Below are 20071 nucleotides of genomic sequence, written 5' to 3'. Positions count from 1 at the left end.
ACTCAATCAGAGAAAAAAAAGAGTGTTGCAGGGAGTCATTCCTGTGGGCTCCGGCAACACTAAACCAATGAGCTTGCCTTAGAAGGACTAAATGCACAAAATGCTATTTTTAAATATTTTTGTGATATTCTGTCAAGTTTATGCTCATGCGCTTTGGGGTTGCATTTTTGATGTATGAAAGGCGCTATATAAATAAAGTTTGATTGATTGATGTGTTTGTGTCCCCTTCGTGTTTTTATTTTGAAATGTGTTCTCATTGTATCCTGTGTTAATTTTAGTTTTCCCACTACTGTTAATTACCTTATGTGTTTCACCTATGTCTTGTTCCACTCATTTGTGTATAAATCAACCCTTGTGTATTTAAAGCCCAGTGTTTCCCCCATTCAGTTGCCAGATTGCCATTGTCACCCTAGTGTGTTCATGCTTTCCAGCCTTATCCCCATGTTTTATTCCTTGGATTTTGACTCTGCTTGGATTTATGGACTTTTCTTTTTGTGTGATTTCCCTGAATGGATTTCTCTGCCTTCGCTGACTGCCTTCATTTGTGTGACCCCTGACCTCCTCAGTAAAGATTTGGATTTGATAAATTGCTCGCAACTGAGTCTCAGTTTTGCACTAAAACATTACAGTACAACCTGGCCATGGAAGACTCAGTAGAGTAAGACGCTCTTTGCTTAGCTCTTCATGTTCAAGGGAGGAAAGTTCATGATCATGAGCAGCAGCTGGCCTCTATAGTGGAGTGCAGGAGCTGCACATCAGACAGGACAATTCCTAAACTGCCATAACAGTCCAGTTTCAAGAACTATCCTCCCAGATGCATCAGATGCTTGCTCTCCTGAACACCACAGCAGCGGCCCCACCTGCTCAGCCCTCCCCTCAGCCAAGGGAGGCTAAACCCTCTCTTCACCCTGAGACCTTTCTTCCTAGTATTGAGAGGTATGATGATGATCCCTCTACTTGTCGCTTCTTCCTGTCACTCTGTTCTGTGACTTTTAAAGTGCAACCTCACTCTTTCTCTCGCATTCATGATAACCCATCTGACAGGGAGAGCTCAAGAGTGGGCTACAGCAGAATAGGACAAGCAATCTGTCACGTCGCTCAGCCAAGAGTTTTGCAGAGGCACTCTGCAAGGTCTTTGACCACCATTCATTTGAGCCACCATCATCATTTCTGGCTCCTCTTCTGGTCCAGCAACATCGGGCAACAGCACCACAGTGCTTCCCAGCAGAGGAGAGGAACCCATGCAGCTGGGGCACACCCGCCTCTCTCCAGAGGAATGACAGCACCGCCCCAAGGAAGGTGCATCTACTGTTGGCAGCTGGGTCATTTATTGGTTTCATGTCCAGTAAAAGACAGGGCTCATCAATAAGGAGTGCCCACTCCTTATTGATGAGCCAAACTTCTACTTCTCTGAATTCCGCCAGACCTCTAACTCACGCTCATTTGACCTCCTCCAATGTCTCCCTGGAACTGGCTGTGTTTGTGGATTCATATGCTGATGACAGCTTTATGGATCGGGGGTTAGCTAAACAGCTCCAGCTGATCCTGGAACCTAATTAGTATCCTCAGGAGGCCAACGCTCTGGACGGCCGCCTAATCTGTTGCGTCACCCACTGCACTCCAGCTCTGAGTCTCATTATGTCAGGTAATCACTCTCATTGTTAATCACTGATTCACCTGATGTGCCTTTCATTTTGGGTCACCCCCGTCTCAGGAAACACAATCCACATATAGATTAGGCTACCTCACTAATATTGGGTCAGAGTGATTTTTGCCTTTTATCCTGCCTTGTGTCTGTTTCACAGAGAATTTCTCCTGAGAATTCTGACTCCCCAGATTTCTGTGATCTCTCTGGTGTTCCCTCTGCCTGCAACTAAACTCACAGTCAGGAAATGGACACCAGACAACGGAGCAACATTGGGCAACAGCACCACAGTGCTTCCCCGCAGAGGGGAGGAACCCATGCAGCTGGGGCACACCCGCCTCTCTCCAGAGGAATGTTTCATGTCCAGTAAAAGACTGGGCTCATCAATAAGGAGTGGGTCATTGGTGAGCCGAACTTCTACTTCTCTGAATTCCTCCAGACCTCTAACTCATACAGCGTCTTACTCTGCTGAGTCTGTCATGGCCAGAATGTACTGTAATGTTTTAGTGCAAAACTGAGACTCAGTTGCGAAGGAAGAGACTGCTTTGAATGCACAGACTGGGATGTGCTGCTGGAAACAGGAGAACATCATGGACACTGATAGACAGGTTGACTGTTTTACTGATTACATCAACTTCTGTAGAGACACAGTCATACCTACAAAGACTGTACGCTGTTTCCACAATAACAAACCTTGGATTACCAGTGACATAAAGGCAATCCTCAATGAGAAGAAGACAGCTTTTAGAGATGGTGACAAAGCACGGCTCAAACAAGTGCAACATGAGTTGAAGAAGAGACTTAAGATGGCAATGGTAGAATACAAAAAGACACTGGAGAGGAATCTACAACACAGCAACATCTGTGAAATGTGGAGAGAAGTCAGCACCATCTCTGGTTACAACAACAAGAAAAGACAGCCAGTGGTGGGTGATGCAGAAAGAGCTGATGAACTCAATCCGTTCTTCAATAGATTGAATACGGGAGCCACTCCCACTTCCAATGCTGCTTCTCCTTCTCCTCCTTCTCCACCTCCTCCTCCATCAACTCCACCTACACAACTTGTGTACAACTTCAATGTGGCAGCCACCCCCCCCCCCCCCCTTACACCTGTGCCTCCACCCTTGTCTGTCTGGAGCTGGGAAGACTTTGCTCTGGGAAGGCTGCTGGCCCAGATGGTGTGTATCCAAGGCTCCTCAAAGACTGTGCTGCCCAACTGTGTCAACCTCTCCACAAGATCTTCAACCTCAGTCTACAGTTGGGGCGGGTGCCACAGCGGGTTCCACCGGCTGCGGCTGTGCTGCGTTCCGGCTCCATCTCAGCTGCGGCACTCTGGAGCCCTCTGCAACAGATACGCAGGACTTCTATTTTTGCCGGATGCCGGAGCACAACGCAGCAATTCAGCACAGAGCAGATCGTGCGGGGCAGGAAGTCGTGCACAGAAACAAAATAAAACATCCAGTTAATTTTCAAAATAAAATACACAGTGTTCATGGCTGATCATATTTCCCTTGAAAACTACATAATGGGCAGAGGCAGGCCTGAAGTCAACAGGTCAGAGGTTTTCAGACGTCATTTCACCCCGTTGACACCATGGACGAGGAGATGTTAATCATGGCAGTGCACCGAGATGTCTTCCGGCGGAGCTCCACCGCTCCGCACAGCAAACGCAGCCGGTGGGTATTGATGGACAGCAGAGCACCCAGCGGATAACCAGCGCTGCCATTCCGCAATGGACACGCATCCAGTGGAAATCTGGCGTAATGAGCAGCACGGGGGCTCCACAGGGGACTGTCCTGGCTCCATTCCTGTTCACACTGTACACGGCAGACTTCAAATACAACTCTGAGTCCTGCCACATCCAGAAATACTCAGACGACACTGCTATTGTGCCGTGTATCAGGAATGGGCAGGAGTCTGAATATAGGTACCTGATAAAAGCCTTCAGTGACTGGAGTCACAAGAGCTGTCTCCTCCTGAACACCTCAAAGACCAAGGAAATGATCATAGATTTCCGCAGGTCCAAGCCCCCTCTTCAGCCAGTGAATACCTGTGGGGTGGACATTGAGGTGGTGCCAAGCTATAAGTATCTAGGTGTACACCTGGATAATAAGTTGGACTGGTCCCTAAACACAGACGCTCTCTACAAAAAGGGGTAGAGCCGCCTCTTTTTCTTGAGGAAGCTCAGATCTCTCGACATCTGTAGTAAGATGCTGCAGATGTTTTATCAGTCTGTGGTGGCAAGTGTGTTGTTTTATGCTGCAGTCTGCTGGGGAGGAAGCATCAGACACAAAGATGCAAGGCGGCTGGACAAACTAGTCAAAAGAGCTGGCTCTGTGATTAGAGTCAGGTTGGACACACTGAAGGAGGTGGTGGAGAGATGCACACTGAAGATGTTCAAGGCCATCATGAATAACCCAGATCATCCACTCCACAACACCTTGATGGACCAAAAAAACTGTGGTGGACGGCTCCTCTCTCTTCGATGCAGGACAGAGAGATACAGAAGATCCTATATACCAACAGCCATCAGGCTTTATAATTCTTTGACATATAATAGATGAGCTGACAGATAATTGAATTTCCCCTTGGGGATGAATAAAGTTATTCTTACTCTTATTCTTATTCTAAAGGCTGCCTCTCCCTGTCTGCCCTGGAGAGGGACGCCATGAACAATTACATTCAGAGTTCCTTGACAGCTGGTATCATCCACCCTTCCTCTTCTCCTGCTGGTGTAGGGTTCTTTTTTGTGGATAAGGACAAGTCCCTGCACCCATGCATCGACTACAGAGGCCTGAATGATGTCATGATCAAGAACAGGTATCATCTTCCACTTATTTCCTTAGCTTTTGAGCTGCTTCAGTGGGCATCCATTTTCTCTAAACTGGATTTGAGGAATGCATATCATCAAATTTGGAAAACGGCCTTTAACACTCCTTGTGGCCACTATGAGTATCTCTCATGCCATTTGGTCTTACTAATGCCCCAGCAGTTTTGTCAGGTCCTAGTTAATGATGTTCTAAGAAACATGTTGAACAAGTTTGTTTTCACGCACCTTGATGACATCTTGATTTTTTCCAAGTCTGAGGAGGAGCATGTCCAGTATGTCAGATGGATTCTTCAATGGCTGCGGGAGAATCAGCTGTTTGTGAAATCTGAAAAGTGGAAATTCCACCAGCAGTCGGTATCCATCTTGGGGTTCATTGTGGCACTTGGTAGCTTCCAGATGGACCCTGATATGGTTAGTGTGGTCACTAATTGGCCTCTTCCCATAGACAGAAAGCAGTAGCAGAGATTCTTGGGTTTTGCAAACTTCTACAGACACTTCATCAGAAACTATAGCTCTGTTGCATCCCCTCTCCATGCTCTCACATTTGCAGGAACCAAGTTTATGTGGAATTCTCAAGCTGAGGAGGCTTTCCATTCCTATTAAGCAGTAGTTCTCTTCTGCTCCTCTTCTCACCTTGCCAGATCCTATGCTCCAGTTCATCATCGAGGCAATGGCGGTTTTGGACGGGGGCCAGCAGGGGCCAGTGCCCCCGTAACTCCGAGTCCGGCTCCCCCTCTGGCCCCCCTGCCGAGGAGTCGGAGGGGGAACGCGGAACTAAATCGTCTCAACAGGTTGCCGGTCGGACCACACAAGAAGGAAAAGGGCCTGAGTTTTCTAGTGTTTAAATACAGTGTTTCCCATACACTGACTAATTTGCCCTGCCACAGTCTCCAGAAATTGGCCAGATATAAAATGCCTCCGGTAAATGAACGTCACTCTGTAACGCACTGGCTGGAGCACCTCCTGAGAATTCTTTGGCTCCCCCCTCCCTCCCCCTCACCCTCCCCGGCCTCACCACAGACGTCGCTCTCCTAGCACTAATGTGAGCCTGAGTTGATAGAGCAGACCACATTTCTAAGTGGAATATTGAGGAATACTGACATCCACTTCGTGAGCATTCTTGAAAACACCCAGAAAACATCAGTAGAGAATTGTGCGGCTGTATTTAAGACAACTCTGAGCCTGCACAGCAACATAGAGCACCATTGAGGTAAGCTCTCACAACTTTTTCCTTTTCATTTGACTCATGCCTGTCACATCATGTTGATGTAGCGATGTGAAATACGATCCGGAGTTCTCATGGGTCTTTTATTTTGAAAATCAACCGGATACTCTCGTCTTTTCTGCGCCTGACTCCCTGTTTGACTCATTTGGTCTGTGCAAATTGACGCGCCGTCAGAAATAGACCCGGCACGTAATTTTAGCGGAGCAGAGCGCCAAGCCGAGCCGCTTCTAGGCCGCAGCTGGTGGAGCAGCTTCTTGAATGGCTGCTGTTAGCTCTGGCACCCGCGCCTCGGCCGGATCGCGCACGCCACGGATCCAGTGGGTTGCCATAAATGGGCCTGTCCCAGAGGCATTCAATTACCAGAGGGCTTTTGAAATGCTCTGATTCAGGGTGCTGTACTTGCAAATCGAGAGGGAGGGAGGAAAGCAGTAATTTGTGCCTGTTTGTGTGTAATTTATTTGAATCTCACCTTTTGTTTTCCTTTCGTTTTGCGTATTTTGTATTGCTTTGCATATCTGGAACTGTACTTGTGAGTGTGAGAGTTTTAAAAGAATATTTTGTCTGCCCATGATTTTAAATATTAAAATAGCCCTCCAGAGGCAGATCAGTACATCAGTCATTTTTCTTTTGATTACTGAAATGTTTAACCACTAATACTTAGCCGTATTTTAAGTGTAACCCTTCACCATAACATACCACTAGTGTTTTTATCAGTAAAAACAGAACATTTTTCACACATAAAAAGCACAAAGATGTTGAAATCTAGGCATATTCTGCCATTTGCTCTCAGAATTCACCAGATTGATGCCTTTAAATTAAATACAACATTTTCTCCCGGGGGAGCATGCCCCCGGACCCCCCTACACACATATATATATATATATATATATATATCTTATTGTTCAGACTTAGATATTTGACCGTACTTGTATGTGCCCCTGTATCAAAAGGACTGGCCCTAGCTTGGCCCCCCATTGAAAGTGGCCTAGAACCGCCACTGCATCGAGGTCTTTTGTGCTTATTTTTTTCCTGGAAACTATCCTCTACTGAAAGAAACTATGATGTTGGCAACTGGGAGCTGTTGACCGTCAAGCTGGCTTTGAGAAATGGAGCCATTGGCTGGAGGGGGCTGAGCAGCCATTTCTGGTGTGGACTAATCACAAGAACCTAGAATATATTAGGACTGCTAGGAGACTAAACTCTCGGCAAGCCAGATGGGCACTTTTTTCAATCAATTTGATTTCACCTTGTTCTAATGCCCTGGCTCCTGGAACATCAAGCCAGATGCCCTGTCCCATCAGTTCGAGCCTGAGGACACCTTCTGCTCCCCTGCCACCATTCTGCCACCCTCTTGTGTCAATGGAGCTGTGACGTGGGACATTGCTGATGAGGCTGGACGAGTGCTGGAGGGAGTGAAGACTCCTGAAGGCTGCCCTGTGAATAGACTCTATTGTGTGCCCACACTATGTTCCCAAGTCCTGCAGTGGGGGCATTCTTCCAACCTTAATCATCCAGGGGTTGCCTGCACTGTCAGCCTCCTACTGCAGTGTCTCCTGACATACTCTGAAGGAAGATATCCAGGAGTTCAACGCTGCTTGCCCCACCTGTGCCCAAAACAAGATCTCCCGCCAGCAGCCTCCCAGTTTGTTACACCTCTGCCCAGCAACCCTGGTCACACATCTCCATAGATTTTGTCACTGGACTGCCTCTCTCTGAAGGTAACACAGTTACACTCACCACTGTGGATCAATTTTCTAAAATGGTTCATTTTGTCCCTCTGCTTAACCTCCCCTCTGCCAAGGAAACGGCAGAGGGGAGTTGTGTTTTCTCATGTTTTTCGTCTGCATCTTATCTTCCTATCTTCCACCTATTTTCTGGATTCCACCCCCAGTGGCCAGACAGAATGTTACAACTAGGAGCTTGAGACAGGACGCTGCTGTGCAGTGTTTCAGAATCCATGCTTTTGGAGCAAGCGCTTGATTTGGATTGAGTATGCACATTACTCTCTCTCTGTCTCAGCCACAGGTCTCTCCCCCTTCCAGTGTGTGTATGGTATAAGCCACCTCTGTTTCCTGAGCTTGAGGAGAAGGTTGTGGTACCATCTGCTCAGGCCTTGGTGCGCCGCTGTCACCTCACCTGCAGAAGGGCCTGAGCAGCACTCCTACACACCTCCTGCCGCTATAAACAGTTAGATGACCAATGCCATTCTCAATCTGCTTGCTACAGGGTTGGCCAGAGAGTCTAGCTTTCCACCAGAGACCTTCCCCTACGCCTGGAGTCACACAAGATGGCACCAAGATTTGCTGGCCCATGCTCCTAAAGACTTTGAGGGTCCATCCAACCTTCCCAACCTGATCTCACAGAAATACGTGAAATGACCACGACCTATTAACACTGCATTCCATGGTGGCAGCACGTAATGGGTTGAAATTATGTGCTGCCACCACGAAAACAATGCCAATGTAAAGTCACTTAGGGTCCTCTTCCCTGATTCAATCACGTCACGTCAACCTCGTTTTCCTCAATGATATCTTTAACATTCCTGTATACACACAAAAACGCGGAAGTGTCCTTGATAACTCAACAATATGACAGGTTAATGTCAAGGCCATAAAATAAAATAAATGTATTTTGCCAGCTTTTGATAGCGTGGGGCTTTAAGAGCATTGTGCTGTGGGCGGATGGGGCGCGTTCCACTACTGTTTTGTAGCTGCTGTCCGCCGTCTGTGGGCTTCATTCCATTTCAGATTGCCATCCGTCTGCCGTAACTGAATCCAAACGCCAGTAATAAATAAATAAATAAGAAGATAAAAATAAGGCTGAGCACGGAAGAACCAGAGAGGAAACACCATCACATGGAGCCGTCTGCCCCTGGCAACCCGGCCACCCTCCACTCCACCAGGGGAGAGTGGACCTCAAGCCAGCGCCACAGAACGGCTGCCCCGCTGGTTATACGTCCGACCGTGGCAGCTGTCACACAAACCGCTGCTGAAAATTACACATTTTGATACAGGTAGGCTATATACATATTGCAAAACTCTGTAAAAGTACACCAAAGCTGCTGAAAATTACACATTTTGATACAGGTAGGCTATATACATATTGCAAAACTCTGTAAAAGTACACCAAAGCATATTTTCGTTTCCAAATATTTATTTGAAAACGAAACCATTCATACGGTCAATATAAAACATTTTGTTAGTAATAAAAAACAAATGTGAGCCAGCCGGCAGGACTGCGGCTGAACCACTTCCAATGTTCGTTCATTCATTCATTCATTCATTCATTCATTCATTCATTCATTCATTCAATCGCGTGTTCAATGTGTGTGTGTGTGTGTGTGTGTGTGTCAGAGAGGAGTATCAATAAAAAAAGTAATTATTTCGGTGTTTATTTCTTTTATTCTTCTGTTTTTTTTTTTTAATTAAAATGCGTAATATAGCCAACAATATTATAGACCAAATGTTAATCTAATTATTATTGTAGAATGTATTTAGCAAATCACCACTCTCAACTGGAGACAGCAGCAAAAAAAAAAAAAAAAAGGCATTATAAAAAGCCGACAAATCGTGTTAATTAATTGATGTGAGACAATGAAGAGGCTGTCTCCTATAGTCTGTAATTTTTTATTTTTTTTATCATAACTTCTCGGAAATTACTCAAAAGTAGAACATGCTAAAAGTAAATACAATAATAGGCTAAATAGTATCTAAGCAATAATAAAGTGTCTAAACAATAATAAATATTATCTAAGTTATCTATTAGGCTACCATTCCACTCTGTAAATAGATTTTAACATTTCAATATGATTTTAATATTATTTTTGCTTATTTCATTATTGTTATTATTGGTTTTACTTTTTAGTAGTATTGTATTGTCTGAGGATGACTCATTTTAGTAACTATCTACAGTAAATAGATAAAAACAAGCAAAGAAACAAACAAAACTCATTTTATACACGGGGCCTTCAAAGTGCTCTCTGAAACTACACCTGGCATGGCTTGTGTCCAAAAAATGAAAAAATCTAAACTTCGTCGTAGAGCTAAACCAAATACATCATTGGAAAGGTCTCAACCTGGAGAGTAACATATGTCAGTATGAAGATTTTACATGGCTCCTGCTTTCAGCCATTGACCTTTGAACCTTGACCTCAGTGCATGTTTGAGGGCTTATAACTCAGCAACGAAAGGGGGTACAGACTGTTATAGAGAGCTCTTGACCTCAGCTATCATGTGAGTGTAGTCAACAACTGTGGGTGCTGTCAGATATGGATAAAATATAGATAAAATTAATTTTCACCCATTTAGAAATTAGATATTTAAAATCTGATTTCACAAATGTGTTTACCATCCCCTTAAAGTCCACAGTGTACTCTCAATTCAATATTTACAACTTCCAAATCTGGGAAAAACACTTAGAGTTTTAAAAAACTACAATTCCCTGGGACCGCGCCATGCAGTTTGATACATATCAGCAACATAGTTGTAGTTCTTCTGATTTGCAAAGTAGGGCTCTAAATAGGGTTGTAAAAAGATATATCTACTGAATATATCTAATATCAAGTAAAGCCGAACTAGTTATTACACTCCACCTAGATGAACTATGGTAAGAAAAAGTAAAGATGTCTGCTAATTTTCAATATTTTAGCTAATACACTAGAAACGGCATTTTTGGGACAGTAGGTTCGTTTGCGGCATGTAAAATAGGGTTGTAAAAAGCTAGATCTACTGAATAAATCTAATATCTAGTAAAGCTGAAGTAGTTATTACACTGCACCTAGATGGACTATGTTAAGAAAAAAAGCAAGGATATTGGCTAATCGTAGTTATTTTAGATAGTGCTCTAAAAACGGCGTTTTTGGGACGGTAGGTTTTTTGCGGCTTGTTGTAAAACAGGGTCGTAAAAAGATACATCTACTGAGTATATCAAATGTCTAGTAAAGCTGAACTAGTAATGACATTGCACCTAGATGAAATATGTTAAGAAAAAGTAGGCATGATGGTTCATTTCAGATATTTTAGCAAGTTCTCTAGAAACGGCGTTTTTGGGATTGAATATTTGAATAGGCTATAACAAATATCTAGAACAGCCGAACTATCACGTTATTATCATTATTATTATTATTGGTGGGAAATTATAACAGGGGAATGTATTTGCCGTTTTAATATCAAGAACATTTCCGCGTTTTTGTGTGTATACAGGAATGTTAAAGATATCATTGAGGAAAACGAGGTTGACGTGACGTGATTGAATCAGGGAATCCGTGTGTCCACCACGGGAGAGACTTTACATTGGCATTGTTTTCGTGGTGGCAGCACGTAATTTCAACCCATTACATGCTGCCACCACTGAATGCGGTGTTAAGAGGTCGTGGTCATTTCATGTATTTCTGTGAGATCAGGTTGGACCTTCCATGTTTCTAAGACCAAGCCCTTTGGAACCAGTTCACTGGTTCCCTCCTCCAGAACCCCTTCAACCCCATGGGTTATTGATGAGGGGGCCTGCATACACTGTCAGGTGCCTGTTGGTGTTGAAGGAAGACTCTATGACTCAAGGTCAGTCTTACAGCCTTGTGGGTTTATTGAAGACACAGCTTACAACTTCACATACCGCAACAATGACACAGCACTGCAAAACATTCCTATACTCCTCTTAACTTTCCGTGTGTGTATGTGTGTGGGTGTTATTTCCTGCCATTTCCAGAGCACACACTGGGCTTTAAATACACAAGGGTTGATTACTAACTACACATAGGTGAGTGGAACAAGACACAGGTGAAACACATGAGGTAATTAACAAAGGCGGGAAAACTCAGGAAGTAAAAGAAACACTAAATACAATGAGAACACCTTAACCTGACTGCACTTGGTGGTGGTGGTGATGGTGCTCTTCTACTTTTTCAACCACTCAAAGCACTTTAACACTACATGTCACATTCACCTAACTTGTGGCTGAGGCTACCATACAAGGTGCCAGATGCTACTCTGTAACTACTCACATGCACTCGCACACCTATGGAACAACCACTGGGATAAATTTGGGTTTTAGTATCTTGCCCAACAATACTTCGACATGCAGGCTGGAGGAGCTGGGGATCAAACAACCTATCTTCGGGTTATTGGACGTACCTCTGAGCCACAGCCGCGACAGCCAAACATTGTTGGATGGTGCCTGTGATCTTCTATTACTAACAACTGCTTCCCTGTTGTTCAGGCATGAAAATGGGTCAGGGGTGAAAAAGGTGAGAAGGATACGAGACCTGGCCCCTGCTAGGTCCCCAGACTAACGTCCAAGAACACAAAATTGAAACTCCCAAATATCTCCAACATGCTCATCCGTAGTGATCCAAGTGTCCTGAAACTCCAACATAAAAAGTTGCTTCGAAAAACGTCATTTGAACTCTGTTTTTAGCCTCACTGTTGCCTGTAGCTCTGACTGCTTCTCTGTGCTCTGCGCTCACATGTGCGCGCTCAAGGTGATCGGTGATGCACGGTCTCTGAAGAGCAGCAGTCTTGTCAGTACTGATGTCCAGATTCTCAAGTGCAGGCATCGCCAATTCCCAGTCTGAGCAGCAAAGACTTTCCTCATCTGTTGGCATTGCTTTGCATTTGAAACAACTACACCACCAGGTTTCCAGTGCTCGACTCCGGTATTCTGCGGCTGGCTGAGGCTCATGAGCTGCGTCGGCTGCTTCGTCCAGTAGCCTGAGTTCCGCGTCCGTATACTCGGGTTCAAACAAATACGGCTCAACAAAGAAATGCTGTTCCTCCTCAATTTCAAAGTCTTCCGACATGTTGGGCTGTCCTTTGCTAAAAGACCGTAGTGCAAATTATTTTTTAGCTACTGTGTTTACCGTTGTCTCCCCCTGCGGTGCACGTGTCACGCGATGTAGACACGGGTAAGCAAAGCTCATGCTTTTGCTTGTCTCGCGCAAGTGTGCACACGTGAGCGCAGAGCACAGAGAAGCAGTCAGAGCCACAGGCTACAGTGAGGCTAAAAACAGAGCTCAAAGGCTTAAGGACACTTGGATCACTACAGATAAGCATGTTGGAGATATTTTGTGGCTTCAATTTTGTGTTCTTGGACGTTAGTCTGGGGCGCCGTCAGCCATTAGGTGTGCTAGCTGCTCCTCCCGACACGCATTACAGTACTGACAGCTAGCAACTAGCTTAACATTCACTAGTCTCACCGGGCCAGCCCCAGCGGCCCACTTGGTGACCGCCCATCGAGATTCGTCCCGAATGTCCCGATGGCCAATCTGCCATTGGACGAGACTGACAACTTCCCTCATGAAATGCCCGCACGCGATTCACATAGGTCACCTATTTTGTATTCAAAACGGCCAATTTCACTGAAAGGTGAGCGATTTTCCTGCCTGGTTGTTGTTTTGCATATGGCAATTAATAAATATTTTGAATTACTATAATACAATGCATTAACATGCCATCTCCTTGTGTATTCTGGTAACAATGCCATTCACTAAAAAGTAGACTGCTTAAAAAGACAATGCCTCAACAGTGTAACAGCAGTGCTGGTGTACTGACCCCAGACCAGGCTTTAACGTATGAGAAAGAGAGGATGAAGGCGATGATGGTGGCTGCTACCGTCATACTCATCACTGCAAGGTGGACCTGGAGGATCACAAACAATGCAACATGATACTGCACAAACAGAACACATACAGAGATCAGGAGATATGCATGATTAACTGCACCTGAGGAAAGGCTTGGACCAAGCTCTCTGATTAGTGTTACTACAGTGACCCATTTAGCAGAAACACTCTAATACTCTCAGACCTAACAAGTCTATTAGACAGAACACACCCCGAACCTTTCTGATATCTTCACATTTGACTTTTTATGGCAAATGTATGTATGCCCTTTAAATGTGACTATATGTTGCATGTATTTATTTCCTTTTTTGGTAGCTTGCAGCCATATTGAAAGCCAGGATGGATGCACAGATGCTGACATAAATCAAATGTGAGGTATATATATGCAAAAAGTTAGTGTATGGTACACTGGTGTATCTATGAAGTCTCACCAGAAACCAGACATCTTTGCCACACAGCTTCTGTCTTTTGGTCACTTCTTTCAGATATCGGGCCACCATCATTCCCAGTGATCCAGTGGTCATCCAAGCAATCAGCATCAGTGCTCCTGAAAACACAATTTAATGTTGGAATACTGCCCACTTCCCAACACACACCAAACCCTCTTATGACGCATCACCCATTTCTTCTCATTGTCCCAACACAAAACTTATCTCTTTGAGCTGACTCTGGATAATTGACAACATTTGAGACCAGTAATTAAATATCCTATTGGAAACTAGTGCAGTCAATAGAACCAGAGGGATGTGATGCTAAAAGTACCTTTACATTGTGGTTAAGCTTGTCAAACTGTACTGTCCACTGCGCAAAAAAAAAAAAGAAGACCACATACACATACATGTAAGCCCCATAAGCCTTATACAAAATTCCCTATTTGATTTCTGAAACAATTATGATACCCCCTAATACTAGCATAGCATACGGTATGGGAAATCTACCCCCTCATACTAGCATGGCATACAGTATGGGAAATCACCAAAGGAAACATCGCAGGTTATGTGCAGTATTCTTCTTGAACCAGAGTTACTTTGTTGTCAGACTACTCACTTTAATGTAAGTTTACTGGAGCCTAAGTATGCATTGTGCCTACATTAAAAAAATGAACAAAAATGATCAAAATAGATATTTAATTAGACTCAGTATAAGCAGAACTCCATTTTAAGGATCAGGAGCAAAAGATAAGTGATGTGACGTTGCTAAATTTGCCTGAGCCCTGTGACTTTCCAATGGGAAATGCTCACAACAGTCACTTCAAACAGTGTCTCTAGCTTTGGGGCCCCTTGAACCCTTAGTAGTATGGTATATATATCTCAGGCAGCTGGAGTTGTTTGAGTTTCTTGAAAACCTCTCACCTCTAACAGCTAAGTGTTTTAAGATGTTGTAAGTAACCAAGTTGATGCTGCTGATGATGAGTCTGAGTGGTGCTCCTTCCTTGTGTATCATTGGGGAGTCCATAGTGCATGGGATGAACTCCCCAAGAGCAATCATGAGCAGCATGTGACATCAACAACTCTATAAGAATTCACACCCACACAGGGTTTAAACCCTGCAACTCTGCACCAGTCCATTAGATCTGAAGAACTCTCTTGGATAAAACAAACATCTTCAATGAACTCAAGCAAGTCCAGTTGCCTACAATATAGCACTTGGCATTAGAGGGTGACATGGGAGTCGATTTTCAGTCCTGTCCCATCCCACTCCCACAAAAATAATCCCATCCTGTCATCCTGTTTAATTTGTCTTCTGATTACATTGGAACCGTTGAAACAAGTTGTAGGAAGCCTCTGCAAGTAATTGGTTGCTGGCGGACACTGGTTGAATGGTTAATCAGCATTGCCATGCACTGTAGAGCCGATGCGCTGCTGGTTCTGCCGGCCTGAATAGAATATAATGTCTATAGCCTTACTGTTGTGTACAGCCTTTATAGACTGAGCTGAGTAGTGATGCGCAGGTCGACCTGCAACCCGCGGGACCCGCAAATGGACCTGCGGGTCGGGCAGCAGTGATCGTCTGTTAAATTGGTCTGTAAATGATATTTTGACATTATTATTATTATAATCTATTAATCTATAATCTATTACTGTCATGGCATCCAAAGGTACTGATGCGTTGAGCAGGTGACAGTCCGCGGTCATTTTCAAAACACACTTGTCACGCACTCCAAAAGAAACTTGTTGAAACTTTAAACAATAATTTATTGTACAAAACAGGGGAAACAACCGTTGACAAAAACGGTTCCATAATTCATATTAAATTCAAAAGATAATGAAAAAACAGTTACAAGTTAGAGGGAATAGTGATAAAGTGGTAAAACTTGGCATTGATCCACAGCCTCAGACGGATGTGCTCAAGCGTGCCGTGCGCACAAGCTCAGTTGGTAGGCTATATTTTCACATTTTTAACAATGCAATTTAAAAGTTTTGATTTTTATTGACCTACATTTACCAACAACAAAAAGACATTTAGCACCAAAAAAATATGTAAAAAAAAAAAAAAAAAAAAAAAAAAAAAAGTAAATAAAAAAACAAATATCGAATACCAGATTTTCATAACGAATATCTACCCATAGAAATGAATATTCGAATATCTGAATATTTGGGTACAGCCCTAGTAAGTTGAGTGTTTTTTTGTTGCTCAAGAAGTCAGGATTATTCCAAATGGGGGTGAAACTGGATAGTGAGAGAGAAGAGTTGGTGATTTTATGAAATTTCCACCAGGCTGTCAGAGCCGACGCTATTGTTATTGCATTGAAACATGAATGGCGTTTGATCGATTGACTGAGAAATGGAGTATCTGAAATCTGGATGTCTTTACAGAGTGTTTGTTCTATGTCTAGCCAGGTGTGGTCTGAGTGATTGGAGTGTGTCCACTTGTATATATACTGCAGTTGATTTGCCAGGAGTAATGGTAAAAATGTGGTACATCTAAGCCGCCTTGTGATTTGGGTTTTTGAAGTGTGGTCAGTTTGATCCTTGGTGTTTTATTTTTCCAGTAGAATTTAGTGATTATTGAGTCTAGAGAGTTAAACCAGTTGAGAGTAGGATGAGTTGGAATCACTGAAAAGAGATCATTTATTTAGGAAGTATTGTCATTTTAATAATTGCTATTCTGCCCAAAATGGATAGGGGTAAATTCATCCAACGGTGGAGATCATCATCTGTTGTTTTTAGTAGTTGAGTGAAATTGAGTCCAATCAGCTCTGACAGCCTGGGGAAACATTGATGCCTAAATATGTAATGTGATCCGTGCATAGAGGAATGGGTGATAAATGGGCTGCTGCATCCCATCTGGTGTTGTGCAATGGGAGGACGGAGGATTTATTCCAGTTTACAGAGTAGTCGGAGATCTTGGAGAATGATTCGATGAGTTTAATTGCTTCTTGCAGAGATGATTGAGGGTTTTGAAGAAAGAGTAAAATGTCATCTGCATACAAACTAATCTTATGCTGTGTTTGGGGTGTTTGAATTCCTCGGATATGGACATTCTGACGGATGGCTGCTGCAAAGTGTTCAATGAAAATGGTAAATAAAGAGGGAGAGAGTGGGCATCCCTGTCTAGTCCCCCTGTGCAGTCTGAAGCTTTGTGATGTTAGTGCATTAGTGGTGATGGTGGCTGAAGGTGCAGTGTACAGAATCTTGATCCAGTTAATAAATGATTCCCCAAAGCCAAATGTTTGTACGGTGGTGAAGAGAATTTTCCAATTAACCCTTTCAAAAGCTTTTTCTGCGTCTAAAGTGGCTATTATGCTATCTTCCTGTTGTAATGATGACTAATGGATTAAATCTAACAGTCTACGTGTATTATTGGATGCCTGTCTGCCTTTGATGAAGCCGGTCTGATCTGGGTGAATTATGTAAGGAGTGACTTTTTCTATCCTGTCAGCGAGAGCTTTACTGATGATTTTTATGTCTACACTGATTAAGGAGATGGGGTGGTAATTTGACGGCAGGGTATGATCTTTATTAGGTTTTGGGAGGAGTGAGATTATGGCTGTGTTCATGTGTACTGGAAATCTTGAATTTTGTTTTATTTCAATTATTGCTTTGATGAAGAGTGAGGCTAAAATGGACCAAAAGTGTTTATAGAACTCAGTAGAGAAGCCATTGGTGTCTGGTGCTTTGTTGTTTGGCATGAAGTTGAGGGCAATGGAGAGTTCTTTTTCTGTAATTGGTGAGTCTAATGTATTGACTTGTTCTGTATTAAGATTTGAAAGTTTAATATTCCTAAAAAATGAATTGATGTCCTCCTGTTTTGGGTCCTTTTCAGATGAGTATAGTTTAGCATACAAATTTCTAAATATTTTATTTATTTCCTGTGGTGAGTTGGTAGCCTTCCCTGCTGAGTCCTTGATGGTGGAAACTGTTGCTTTTTCTTTGTTTTGTTTAATTTGATTTGATAAATATTTACCAGATTTGTTGTTATGGTGAAAATTTTCTTGTCTAAGTCTATGAATTAGAAATTGAGTTATTTTGTTTATAATGTCATTTAGTTGTAATTGATATTTTCTTAATTCATTTTGAGTTACTTCTGTTGAGTTATTTACATTCAGTGTTTCTAGTTGTTTGATTTTTTCTTCTAGTCTGACTTCTTGTTCCTTTTCTTTCTTCTTTTTATGGACAGAGAATGAAATGATTTTGCCTCTTAAAACTGCCTTACCTGTTTCCCAAAGAAGTGTAGGTGATGACTTTGGGGAATCATTTATTTCTAGGAAGGATGCCCACTCTCTTTTAAGATAGCTGTCAAACTCTGGGTCTATATAGAGATACAGTACAGGCCAAAAGTTTGGACACACCTTCTCATTCAATGCGTTTTCTTTATTTTCATGACTATTTACATTGTAGATTCTCACTGAAGGCATCAAAACTATGAATGAACACATGTGGAGTTATGTACTTAACAAAAAAAGGTGAAATAACTGAAAACATGTTTTATATTCTAGTTTCTTCAAAATAGCCACCCTTTGCTCTGATTACTGCTTTGCACACTCTTGGCATTCTCTCGATGAGCTTCAAGAGGTAGTCACCTGAAATGGTTTTCCAACAGTCTTGAAGGAGTTCCCAGAGGTGTTTAGCACTTGTTGGCCCCTTTGCCTTCACTCTGTGGTCCAGCTCACCCCAAACCATCTCGATTGGGTTCAGGTCCTGTGGAGGCCAGGTCATCTGCCGCAGCACTCCATCACTCTCCTTCTTGGTCAAATAGCCTGGAGGTGTGTTTGGGGTCATTGTCCTGTTGAAAAATAAATGATCGTCCAACTAAACGCAAATCGGATGGGATGGCATGTCGCTGCAGGATGCTGTGGTAGCCATGCTGGTTCAGTGTGCCTTCAATTTTGAATAAATCCCCAACAGTGTCACCAGCAAAACACCCCCACACCATCACACCTCCTCCTCCATGCTTCACAGTGGGAACCAGGCATGTGGAATCCATCCGTTCACCTTTTCTGCGTCTCACAAAGACACGGCGGTTGGAACCAAAGATCTCAAATTTGGACTCATCAGACCAAAGCACAGATTTCCACTGATCTAATGTCCATTCCTTGTGTTTCTTGGCCCAAACAAATCTCTTCTGCTTGTTGCCTCTCCTTAGCAGTGGTTTCCTAGCAGCTATTTGACCATGAAGGCCTGATTCGCGCAGTCTCCTCTTAACAGTTGTTCTAGAGATGGGTCTGCTGCTAGAACTCTGTGTGGCATTCATCTGGTCTCTGATCTGAGCTGCTGTTAACTTGCCATTTCTGAGGCTGGTGACTCGGATGAACTTATCCTCAGAAGCAGAGGTGACTCTTGGTCTTACTTTCCTGGGTCGGTCCTCATGTGTGCCAGTTTCGTTGTAGCGCTTGATGGTTTTTGCGACTCCACTTGGGGACACATTTAAAGTTTTTGCAATTTTCCGGACTGACTGACCTTCATTTCTTAAAGTAATGATGGCCACTCGTTTTTCTTTAGTTAGCTGATTGGTTCTTGCCATAATATGAATTTTAACAGTTGTCCAATAGGGCTGTCGGCTGTGTATTAATCTGACTTCTGCACAACACAACTGATGGTCCCAACCCCATTGATAAAGCAAGAAATTCCACTAATTAACCCTGATAAGGCACACCTGTGAAGTGGAAACCATTTCAGGTGACTACCTCTTGAAGCTCATCGAGAGAATGCCAAGTGTGCAAAGCAGTAATCAGAGCAAAGGGTGGCTATTTTGAAGAAACTAGAATATAAAACATGTTTTCAGTTATTTCACCTTTTTTTGTTAAGTACATAACTCCACGTGTTCATTCATAGTTTTGATGCCTTCAGTGAGAATCTACAATGTAAATAGTCATGAAAATAAAGAAAGCGCATTGAATGAGAAGGTGTGTCCAAACTTTTGGCCTGTACTGTATGTTAAAGTGCCATCTAGGGATGTGTTTATGTTGATTGTTTGGGTTCCATATGATTGTAACTGCAGCATGATCACTGATAATGATGGGGTGAATTTTTGAATTGGAGATGTCTGATATAAGTGAGTTACTAGTCAGAAAAAAGTCAATGCGAGAGAAGGAATGATGGACCAGTGAGTAAAAAGTGTATTCTCTGGTAGCTGGGTGTTGTAGCCGCCAACTATCGCCAAGACCAGAATCACTCATGAACTGTTTTATTGTTTCGGTGGATTGCCAATTGCATTTATTGCTTGTATTGTTAGATCTGTCAAGTGATGAGTCGATAATTGTATAAAATCACCTCCTATCATGACTGGGCAGTTGGAAATGTTTGAGATGGAAGAAAA

General features: G+C 43.2%; 1 protein-coding gene across 1 annotated transcript in view; it reads right to left on the bottom strand.

Moving 5' to 3' along the window:
- Positions 1-20071, bottom strand: part of LOC144461762 (putative ferric-chelate reductase 1) — a 113008-nt gene that overhangs the window by 49127 nt on the left and 43810 nt on the right. The window contains exons 3-4 of the mRNA XM_078165165.1: positions 13744-13859; positions 13245-13331 (exon numbers count right to left, since the gene is read on the bottom strand). Of these exons, the coding sequence (XP_078021291.1) occupies positions 13245-13331; positions 13744-13851 (195 nt within the window). The 5' untranslated portion in view covers positions 13852-13859. The remainder of the gene's footprint in view (positions 1-13244; positions 13332-13743; positions 13860-20071) is intronic.

The sequence above is a fragment of the Epinephelus lanceolatus genome, chromosome 23, assembly GCF_041903045.1.
Source record: "Epinephelus lanceolatus isolate andai-2023 chromosome 23, ASM4190304v1, whole genome shotgun sequence".
Lineage (NCBI taxonomy): Eukaryota > Metazoa > Chordata > Actinopteri > Perciformes > Serranidae > Epinephelus > Epinephelus lanceolatus.
The sequence above is the reverse complement of the archived record's forward strand: the minus strand, read 5'-3'. Positions and strand labels throughout refer to the sequence as shown.